Raw genomic sequence first — 12,162 nt, 5'->3', positions numbered from 1 at the left:
CAAATTCCACTTCTTGCACGGGAAGAAATCCTGCAGCACTTTTAATAGAAGCACCATATTTCAAAGGTAGAGAGGCATGAAAGGGAGAAATTGGAAAATAGGCTTGGGGTTTAACACTTGAAGCTCCAGAAATGTAGCAATCATGTCATTCTATCGCTCTAAAATGATGAGGTCAAGTAGGCCCTCAACCAGCAACCTCAAGGCCTCTCTCTCTCTCTCTCTCTCTCTCTCTCTCTCTCTCTCTCTCTCTCTCTCTCTCTCTCTCTCTCTCTCACTCTGTGATACTAATGACGCATAGCCAACGTCCGCATAATGCTGGAAAAACAGTCACACATCGTCTGGCCTTTTGATTTCATGCGTATGTTGGTTGAAAAAGCACCAAAGTATTAAAGGTTTTAGGAGAAGCCCAGCAGCACAGGATTATGTTTCGGTAAACTGTGTAGTTTAAATACTGGAGATTACAGATGACACATTTCATATATAAAACGAAAAACAAAAACGATGGACTGCTAATCCACTAAACTATGCACGTGTGTAGGAATAAAGAGTTACTTTGATTGGCTGACCAACATAGGGTCGAGCCCGGCTCTCGCCCAAAGTCGGCTGGGATGGGCTCTGGTTCACCCAGGACTGTAAATAAGATAAGCGCTAAGGAATAGGGATGGATGGATGAACATGTTTCATAAACACATCAAGAAGGAGTTGCCATTATAATGTGTGGGGAAGCATTAAAAAAAAAAAATTGGTGCTTGAATCACGTGGTCATTTGTGGGAAATGCTGACTTCACACAGTAAGATCATGCAATGACATGCTTGTTGGTGCGTCCTCTGTTGACACACCGCTGATATAATGTTCATATTCAAGGTTGATATTTTTGTCGTGGTTAAAGGCCACCGAAGACACCTAAGTCTGTCTTTACATCAGGCAACATTATAAACATTGCTCCTTAGCAGCCTGTAAATTTGCATCTTCATTTTATTTATTTTTCCATTATTTTATTTTACAATGGGGTAATTATGTAGGCCATGACATGGGGCAACAACATGGCCTGGTACACAAGAACTGCGGCGACAGGACAAATGCACATGGCCCAACTCACTTTTAAATTTGCACAATGTCACAAACAGCAAAAATATAATTGCTGCATTTCCATATGTGTTTGGTGTCTTTCAACTCTCTCTGTCTTAATTGTTATTGTTTAGCCTTTGTTGTTCTACATTATTACCTATTGATAAATTGCCTTAACTGTATTTTTATCCAGTCTGCAAGAAAAGGTTGATCAACTGAACTGAACTAAACATCAAAACTCCTCCCAAACTTATTTTTTTCTTGGCTGTCTTTTATCAAACCACTGCCCTTTTAGATCAATTTATTTTGCAATTTCTAAGAAATTTGGGCAATAACGTACATAAAACACCTTTTCTCGGCCATCTGTAAGATTTGCCTTGTGATTTTTTTTTTTTGTCTTTTAGTTTGTTTTTCATCCTTTTTTTAACCCTCTTTCATTTTGGCAAGTGGTTAACTGAAAAATAGTTCCTATCCTTATTTTGCCACAAGTCAACATTGTACAATACCATGTCATGGGTTTGTTGATGACATTTTGTTTAGAAAAAAAATCCAAACATTTAATCTGTAATTTATATAATCGAGAGTTCAAACAAACAAGCCACTGTGTGTCCGAAGCGCGTTTCAAGATCCCTCCTGACATTTTCCTTTATCTTTTTCCCCCCTTTGAATGTTTGTTTTGCATCGTACCAACATTATTATGTTCTATTCTTCATAAGCAGCTGGACAGCCGTAATGAGTAATGCTGAACAACACCAACAACATGTGCATGAAGTCTCTCTGAGCAAGACTGCAAATCACCTCATCTGTACTCCCACAACACAGTCAGTAAAGGGGCTTTCTGGCACTCATTTTTCAGCTACACTTCACAGCCAAATCACAAAACAAAACAAGTAGGTGACATCCTCTCGCTTTTCAGCAGTATAAGACAAAGCTAGCACTCTGTACCTCCTCCACATGTCAGTTCAGTCTACATCACTCCGACGCGATTTCCAAAGTATGACCTACATGCGCAAGTTACGTGGTCCTGTGGTGTAAACTCACTTAACACAATTGGACAGTCTTTTGTAAACAAACAACAACACACATGACAACATCGCGCCTCCCCCGAGTGCCTTGCTTAATGCTTGGACACACATCCTCGGATCACTCTCTTAGCTTTAAAACACAAAGATGGAATCGTATGCTGTGGTGTATCGTGATTGGAATGCTTCAGCGAGACCTGTGCTGTATACCAGGGCTGCCAAACTTGTTCTCATCATGGACCACAACGTAGTAATTGTTGTTCTTAGTGGGCTGGACTTAATGTATGTAGAATTAATAGGGGCGTAACAGTAGTTTAAAAAAATTATGGTTTGGTATATATTCCATTTTAGGTTTATGGTTGTGGTCTTGTTCACATTAAATACTACAAAATGCAAAGAAACAACTTGCATATCTGTTGTCTAAACAAAAAAAAGTTTGCATTTAAAAAAAAAATAGCTTGAGTCTTTTCTTTTTCGAAAAGTACACCTTCAACCATGTGCCTTCATTTTGAAAAATTCTGACAATTTTAAAGCAAAGCAGCGCAAATGTATTTACATAGCGCATTTCATACAGAAGGTAACTCAGTGTACTCTACATGATTAAAAGGATTTGAATTAAAAAAAAAACGGGGAAAAAAAAACAATAAAATATCAACTATATATACATGCCTGTACATAAAATGAAGAATTAAAGTACAATTACAAACAGCGTACAGTGCAAGAAATGTACAAGTGGAAATAAGAAGCATGACAGTTTTCAACCTGGATTTAAAAACATTCACACTTGGGGATGACATCACCACTGTTGGCAACTTATTCTATTTTTGGGAGCATAATAGCTAAATGTTGCTCCACCATGTTTGCTTTAGATTCTGTGCTTCACTATTTGACCTGAGTCTGTCAATCTCGGAGCTCTACTGGTAACAGTTATGGTAGCAGTTGGCAGCGTGAATAATGTTATCAATAAATAAAATATGAATTGTGTTATAAGGACAACAATAGTATTTGTTATTGCGTTACATTTATCAGGAGATCCCAGCAGACTTTGTACAGTGCTACATTCCACAATAACTACTTTTTCCACACTGCACACATTTATGTGCATGTGACGTTGTTTCCAATTAGATCAAATTAAGATTGTGCCAAAAGTACATTACAAGGATTAACATTTGCTATCCTGAGGCTATGCTGCAATGTTGTTTTACGGACTGTGATGAGAGCGCGAGTCAGTTATGCTTTGTGTTTTACCGAATGCACTGGTTGCGGAAAGTAATCAAGAGCCCCTCAAATGTTTCACTCTTTGTTATGTTGCAGCCATTTGTTAAAATCATTTATGCTCCTTTGTCCTCTTTAATGTAATAAATGTAACGTAACATGAGCGTAAATCTGAGATGTCACGCTGTGGCGACCCCTAACGGGACAAGCTTGAAAGAACCTTTTTTTTTTTTTGTCCTCTCTAATGTACACACAGCACCCCTTATTGACGGGAAAAAAATAATTGTTGAAATCTTTACAGATTCCAGGCAAGTTCTGGAAAGAATTAGATGAACTAGCTCTGAGCATCCCAGATACAGAGAGAGTAATGATTGGTACAAATTGTAAGTGACATGTTGGTGAAGGAAACATGACTGGGCGAGGGGAGGAAGATTAAGAAGACAATGGTAGGAGCAGAGAATGATGTGGTGAAAGCGAAAGGAAGAGTGTTGAGTGGCTTTTGGGGAAGAAGTGAGACAGGCTCTCGGTGGACAGGAGGAGCTCTTAGAAGACTGGACTACTACAGCCAAGGTGGTCAGAGAGACAGGCAAGCATGTACTTAGTGTATCTTCTTGTAGGAAAGTGGAGAAAGAGACTTGGTGGTGGTACTTTAAAGTACAGGAAGTAATACAAGGAAAGAGGTTAACAAAAAAGTGGGACACTGAGAGGATCAAAGAGAGGAGAAAGGAGTACATTGAGATGCAACGCAGGGCAAACGTAGAGGTGGCAAAGGCTAAACAACGGGCATATGATGATACGTACACCAGGTTGGACAGGAAAGAAGGAGAAAAGGATCCCTACAGGTTGGCCAGACAGAGCGATAGAGATGGGAAGGATGTGTAACGGCTTAGGGTGATTAGGGGTAGAGATGGAAATATGCTAGACAGATGGAAAGAATACTTTGAGAAGTTGATCAATGAAAAAATGAGAGAAAAGGAAGAGTAAGAGAAGAGGCAAGTGGAGTGGACCAAGAAGTGGGAATAATGAGTAAGGGGGAAGTTAGAAAGGCACTAAATGGGATGAAAAATAGAAAAGCAGATGGTCCTGATGCCATACCTGTGGCGGTATGGAAGCAATTTGGAGAGGTGAACTTGTTTAACAGATTTCTAGTGGGTGAGAAGATGCCTGAAGAATGGAGTCAAAATGTGGTAGTGCCCATTTTTAAGAATAAAGGTGATGTGGAGGAATAAAGTTGATGAGCCACACACTTAATTTATGGCAAGTAAGTACTTGTGAGCAACAGCATGGGTTCATGCCTACAAAGAGAGCTCCAGGGAGAAGCGATAGCAAGGGTGGACAACTTCAAATACTTGGGCTGAACAATCCAGAGCAATGGTGAGTATGGTAAGGAAGTGAAGAAACGGGTCGAAGCAAGTTGGAACAGCTGGTGGAAGCTCTCTGGTGTGTTATGTGACTTTCTGTTAGGATGAAGGGCAAACTTAATAAAACAGTAGTGAGGACTGCTATGATGTACGGATGAGAGACAGTGGCACTGAAGAAACAACAAGAAGCAGAACTGGAAGTGGCAGAAATGAAGATATTCAGGTTCTCGCTCAGAGTGGATAGGATTAGAAATGAGCTCATTCGAGGGAAAGCCCAAGTTAGATGTTTAAGTTCGAGAGATCAGACTTCGATGGTTGTGGACATGTCCCGAGGTGAGAGAGTGAGTACATTGGTAGAAGGGTGCTGAGGTTGAAGCTGCCAAGCAAAAGAGCGAGAGGAAGACCAAAGAGAAGGTTGCTGGATGTTGTGAGGGGAGACGTGAGGCCAGTTGGTGTTAGAGAGGGAGATGCATGGAAAATACATAAAAAAAGATGATGCGGTGTGGCGACCCCTAACGGGACAAGCGGACAGTAAAAGAACAAGTGTGGCTTTCCATCTCAAGGATGACCACAACAAATGGACAGCACCCAAGTTAAATATATCAGTGTCACACGAAATGCTCTAAGTACTTATGACTGTGTGATATTTCAGTTTTTCTTTTTTAAGAATTCAAAAACAAATTACGCAATTCTTTTTTTTTCATCAGTATGGGATGTTGTGTGTACATTAATGTGGGGGAAAATTTAACTTAAATGATTTTAGGAAATGGCTGCACTATGGCGAAGAGTGAAAAAATTTAAGGGAGTGGAAGCTTATTATGTACCCACTTTATTTTTGTGTGGGAACCCTAGTTATTGGGTCATCAAATTAAATAACTTCTCCTGCATTTGATTAATATAATATTTTTTTCAATAGATAACTAGGTTTGAACTGCGGACAGGGAAAACGTTGAGAAATGACATGAAATATCTAGACCACAAACCTTGTGTTTTACAACTATTCTGTGTACGGTGTACTGCTTATAAAAGACTGCTATATAGTCAGAGTAATCAAAAATCTATTTATTTAGAGATGACAAATTTTCTATAAAAAGGTCTAAATCTAAATGTTTGTTTTACATGAAATTAGTATGGATAAAAAATGTATTTGATTGAAAATGTCTACCTTATTTTCCTTATCAGAACAGAAAACTTTGATTTGTTGGCATTAATTAAAAATATTTACATAAAAGTTGTTGCATACAACATCTATCCCGGGTATCAATGTTATTCACTGAGATTAGGGAAATCTATCTATCTATCTATCTATCTATCTATCTATCTATCTATCTATCTATCTATCTATCTATCTATCTATCTATCTATCTATCTATCTATCTATCTATCTATCTATCTATCGATCGCTAAAGGTGTCAATAAAAAAAGTATAAACGTCTTAAACATTGAAACTTTGCCAACTTCACATACTTCCAAGGTTTAGTGCGTTGAATGTAGTTGCCAAAGTCCTCTCACCTGCTGTGTATGCAACTCCAATCCAAGTACGATAGAAAAACTCCAAAGACGTCTTCATCTCTTAAAAACTCCGTCAGACCGGAGCAACAGGTTTCCACCAAATGTCTATTTTTGTTTTTTTAATTTTATTTTAAAAAAAAAATTGCAGTATTTTGAGGGGAAGGCTGCTATGTCCACAAGGAGGACTAAACTCAGGTGAAACTTGGCCAGCCGGCGTGTGCGGTGCATGCATGTGGTCTGGCCACAGGGCAGATCCCAAATGTTGTAAACGTGTGTGCGTGTGCTTTTGCATGTGGGGGTGTGAGCGAGTGGGGGCCGCCGTGTGGAAAGGATGCATAGGAAGCAAATGAGTTCCCTTTCCTATGCTCATGACTGCGGCAATCACTAAAGTGTGCGGATCCAATAATGGTGACATGCTGAAGCTTAAAAAGTGTAGATACTTGTGTAAATTAGAAAAAGAAGATGACACAAAAGAGGTTGGGTGGGGCCTAATTTCTCCACCCAGAAAATGTTTTTTTTTTTAAACTTGCACAACGCTCATCCTGAGGAGAGGAAAAAAGGAAAATCCCTGGACATAAAACAAGATGTTTCCAGCTTTGCTAATGTTGTAAACTAAAAACTGATAACATCTTTATCAAAAAGTACAGCTTCCTCCCCCGCCTGCGTTGTTTCAGATTAGATGGACAACTCTTGCCGTGCCAGAAGATGTTGTTTTTCAGGCCTTCACAATTAACAACACATTCACCACAAATAGGTCTTGTAAATTAAATAAGGCCAAAGATGGAGAATATCTTGCTTCTCTGAATCTTTTGCAACTGTAGTTAGGGTTCGGCATCATTTGAGTTTGAACGGTTTTGGTCCTGATTCTGGTTCCTCATTTCGATTGCAGTTCCAAATGACTTTCAATTACGATTCTTTAGGAGGACTGGGTCAAAAAAAGTTTGCACAGTTTAAATAAAGGGTGTCCAAATTATAAACATCTATTTTCGTAGGAGCCTACAACATAAACTAAAATGAACAATGTAAAGAACCAGTATTAGTATGAAACTATAAACTAATAAGCAATGAATGATCAGCTAACCCAATTGTCTTAATAATCATTCATTACTCTTTGAGCTAAAAAATTAAACATAGCATTGCTAAAATAGTTATTTGGGGCTGGTTTATCGCATTCAAATACAATACAAATTATTTGTGGAGCATTTTGACCTGACCTCCTATTTCAATCTCAACCTATTATTTTGAAGTACGGTAGGTATGCGTCGGAGCTCAAGATTTTGGCATGAAAAGTAACTTCCCATAACAGCAGTGAGTTTTGAAAAGGAAAGTAATAGAACCAAATGCTGTAAAATGTTGATTCTTTTACCTATTCACTGATGAGGCACAAAATTAGTGTTTGTGATACTGTGGGACGTTTATGTGAATTTTGTCTCAATTCATTATGGTTTAAAGTTGATAGCTTGACTGTTGGTGAAATGATCGGCATAGATGCATTTTATTGTTTCCCTCACCCATTTTGACATGACTGAAGTTTCACAGAGTGTATGTTGAGTCTTGGAACACGAGGGAGCATGTCAGATTTCCACACATTATGAAATATTCCTTTGCACAATATAATCTCATTCCAAGTGTACCATTGATCTGACTGGTCATTAATTTTAACGAAAGTTAAGACACACTTTTGTTCGGTACCACCGTTGGGCACAAGCACGTCTTTGGATACATTCGTTTTCATTGATTTTCGCCAGGTTCTTTTTCAGGATCGGCAGATTGGAAAGCATCGAAACTGGCTAATATTTTTTTTTTAAATGTGAACGATTCTGGGAGCACCAGAACATTCTGGTTCCAATCAGTTCTTTATTCTCAATGCCCCATCCAGGATGTCTTTAAGGTTCTCTGCCTCACATCCATGTGTGTCACTGCGGTCCCTGTTTTTTTGGGGTTTTTTTTTAATTAAAGTATTATTTTTTTTATATCCCGCCGCTAATAATGTAAAATAGGGTGTGTTTTAGTGTATGTTTTTATTTTTATAATGAAAATACTACTCTGTAACATTGTACTTTGTACAAAAATAGTTATAATATAATTCAATAAAATTAAAGAACCAAACACAATGGCATTCACGATCAATTAATTGGGGCTCCTTCTGGTGTGTGTGATTTTGCAATAATACAGCCATAAAAACTTAAATGAAGAAGAGTTTATCTGTTGTGACACAATAAGCTGCAGTACTTTAGTCATTTTTCAGAGGAGATAAAGAATGTGTGCCTGTGAGTATTTTCTGTCTATAAGTGTTGCACTGTTTATGTTCGAGTATCCCTTCCTTGAAATGTTAGATCGCTACATCGGTGGTACTCATTATTGGCTTTGTTTTATATTGAGTTTGACAGATAATTTCAAATGATAGTTGTATTAAAAAGCTTGAAGACTTTTTTTTTTTTTTTTTAAGAAATTCACCCTACTTATCAATCTGGTACTTGTTAAATGAGTTGTTGAGTTCAATGCGACCATGTGACACATGTATCTTGAGTTTGCTCAAGCCAAAGCAAAGAATCTGTGACAAGCTGGAAACTTGAAAATTAAGTTACTCATATCTCAAGTCACCGCTCTAATCCGATACGAGGTCAAATAGTCATCATCATGGAACCTTAAGTAATATTTTAACATAATTATCTGTCATTCAAGTGTTAAAAAGATTAACTGCTTTTGTAGTAATATCTAATTTGTTAACATTTGTAACTGTCACAACAATGCAAAAATAATTTAAACAGTGTAAATAGTAAACTGTATAAACAAAATGGGCAAAACTGATGCATACATGTGGTTCACTCAATAAGAGGAAATGCCAAAATACTCTTTGCCAGAGGAAGTGAAAACAAAACTCTTTATTCAGCTCTGCAACAATAATGTTGTGTCATTCCATCAAAATGGTATTTATTGTCCCACGACTTATCACACACACAAAGTTAAAGTTTTTTTTGTATCACTGTTCTTTTTATTCAAGAAATGAATGCAATGAAAATATCACGTCCTTGGCTGAGGTAACTATAGCTTACGTCCTTGTGCTTGTGCCAGAAGTGTTTTGCGGGTCTTTATGATTGCGGAGCATTCCCAATGTCAACAGACATTTGTACAGAGTTACCGCAGGCATTCACAAGATGCAAATAAATGCAAGATGAATCACGTTGTGCGGCGTCCATATTGTGAGGTCGGCTGTTATTTATCCACAAGGTAATAAAATCCATATAATATGCTGACAGATTTATCTGTGTAGGTCAAAATGTCTGTTGCTGCATTTTTTGAAAGCAGACAAACATTTGTAATGTACATACTGTCTCGAAACAGTACGAATTCCAGACAACAGAAACTAATTTAAAGGTTTTTCATGCTCAGAATCAACACAATATACCGTATCTCCTCCACCCACTTCAAGGTGTCCCCAAAATGGAAATGAGTTTTGTTCGGTAATACTGTATCTACAAAAAAGTCCAAGCTGGTCACTCTCCGCTGTCTAATTGGTTTCTCCCCTGAAGGGAAGTGAATCCCTTACCTGTAAATGTGATTGCGTAAGAATATAGATGCTGTCATTATTTATCAAGCAATTCTGCAGCTAGCAGTACTATTGGTATTGTCAATGTGTAATTCCCAACACCGTAAGTGCTCCCACCCTCGTTTTTTTGGGCCATATTTGAAATCCTTCACACTAATATTGAAGCGACGTGACTCCAGGACGAATGATTCTGCCTAACAGTTCCAGTACAGTACAGGCCTGGGTGTCCTTCTCAATTATGTTCTTATCGTCAGTGTTCGAGAGTTAACCACAGGCACAAGGCAATTACTATCAAAAGTGTTTGGAATAACAGCCAGGCAAATCATTGTGGATGTTTTTTTTGTTCACCTCCCCGTCCATCACAGCAAGAGACCTCTGTAACCTTAAAGCACAATATTGAGATTGAGTGGTTGTAATTAAAATCTTCCCTCCGCTCGCCCCCCTAGGCTTTGTAGCTTCAGACAAGATAAACACACTAAATCTCGCTGATAGTTTAGCAAAGCGTTACACTGGGAGTTACCAAATTTCATCCCAAATATAAAACGAGTAATGTCATAAAGTTGAGAAAACACTCAGGTGTCCAATGGAATATTGTATTTTGCACATCAGCATTTCGACAAGCCATTCGTTCAAAAACGATAACAAACAGCGGCGGTAGGGCAGGGCTGTGTGGTGGTCCTTCTTGTGTCATTTCCAAAACTTTATAATGCCGCAAGCTCCTAAGAGACAACTTAAAGAGTCAACGACTCGTCCTTGAGGTGCCAACACTGCATCCAGCTCATCTCCAGGCCAGGAAACACATGAGGGATCCACAGCGAGAAGCATAGGAAGGATGTAGCCCACGCTCACAAGCGGCTTACTCTGAGGTGCTTGCCAGTGGGTCGGTTCAGCTCAGTGCACCGTGCCCAGCCCCCTTAAAACATTCCTGTATATGCAGAACATTTTTCTTGTGCTAAGATTGCAGCAACTTTGGCAAGAGGATTTAGTGGGAGTAAACCTTTCACTTTATTACATCCACCCAGGGCAACAAACGCTAACCTGGTACTGATAATAACGTGCCTTTGATGTGCCAACAGACTTCATATTTTGTCTTTTTTTAAAACCTCTACGAAATGTTGCAACAGCCTCTTAATATCTTTGTCTTTGAGCAGGCAAAACAATGCTTGTCAAAAACCCAAAGAAATATGGCGTTCTCCCAATAGCCTTATAATCTACTATTTGGTGCATGTTAAGTAATTTACACACATTTTTTTTTAATTTTCATAAGCCACACATGAGTGTGGCCTTAATGCTCTTTTAGTGTTGAGATGACCAACACATCACACCACACACATAACAATGTCCACCCCTCCCAAAAGCAGATGTTTGACGTTGTTGCAACATTGACCTACAAGAGGCAATATGGTGCCACAGAGCATCAACATAGCAGCAGCGATGTAAGTACAAAATCCTTCCTATCGTGGTTATCAACTTGGGAGAAACGTTATGCAAACACTCAACATTACCAGTTGTGCGTCTATTTGTGTCGCGCAACACTCATGCTTCAGGTCGCTTCTTAATTGGCTGTCACTTGCTTCCACGTCAAATTCACAGACTCGAGTGTGTGGTTCCGCTGAACTGTGATGAGCAGAGACACAACGATTTGCGATCATTAATTTTGAATAGGTTTCCCATTTAGAATATTTTGGCCCCGTCTGCTTTCCCAGCAGATCAAAGAGAGAGAATAAAAACTTTCTTTCCACAGTCCACTCCACAGGATCGCACGATCCTTAAGAATAATGTTTTAGAGACATCCGATAATGGGAACTTGGTTCACTTTAATTGGAAAGAGGCCCAAGTTCAACCCCATTATCAGTATATGTGTACTCCATTATAGAAAGCACAGCGCACAAAGTATTTTGTGGAACAGGGTGGTGATTATTCAATCATGCTATGTAAACAGGTTCAGGATTTTTCTTTTATTTATTTATTTATTTATTTTTCAGAAAATGAGAGCAGCGCTATCTATTCACTGTTTTCATTGTTGTCAGCGTTCAAAGCTAATTACTGGCACCTATTCAGGATTGGAGTGGAATCTCATTGCCAGCAACTGATGACAAATTCAACGACAATGTATTGTTGTATAATATGCAACAGTTTAATTTCACCACTTAAAGTGCACAATTGTATTTGTGCTCTTTATCTATCATTCATTATTACACAACCACTAAGGAACTAAAGAATTTACCAATATCTGGCAATATTTTTAGGTAACCACTGGCATTGTAAGTGTTGGGCTTGTGACCGACTCAGAGACAAGAAGTACTACATAACAGGCGGAGCTGCTGCCGTTTTTCTATGACATGGTCCTGACTTGACTCAACGTTGCTTTGCTCACAATAGAATCTTTTCCAACAGCAAAAACATGGACTAGCAATAGTACTACTGTACCTG

General features: G+C 38.6%; 1 protein-coding gene across 1 annotated transcript in view; it reads right to left on the bottom strand.

Annotated features, from left to right (window-relative positions):
- flt4 (fms related receptor tyrosine kinase 4) overlaps nucleotides 1-6,367 on the bottom strand; it is a 60,816-nt gene extending 54,449 nt beyond the window's left edge. Inside the window, exon 1 of the mRNA XM_061835525.1 lies at nucleotides 6,180-6,367. Coding sequence (XP_061691509.1) covers nucleotides 6,180-6,237 — 58 coding nt within the window. The 5' untranslated portion in view covers nucleotides 6,238-6,367. The remainder of the gene's footprint in view (nucleotides 1-6,179) is intronic.
- Nucleotides 6,368-12,162: the final 5,795 nt, after the last annotated feature.

The sequence above is a fragment of the Syngnathoides biaculeatus genome, chromosome 11, assembly GCF_019802595.1.
Source record: "Syngnathoides biaculeatus isolate LvHL_M chromosome 11, ASM1980259v1, whole genome shotgun sequence".
NCBI classification, from domain to species: domain Eukaryota; kingdom Metazoa; phylum Chordata; class Actinopteri; order Syngnathiformes; family Syngnathidae; genus Syngnathoides; species Syngnathoides biaculeatus.
The sequence above is the reverse complement of the archived record's forward strand: the minus strand, read 5'-3'. Positions and strand labels throughout refer to the sequence as shown.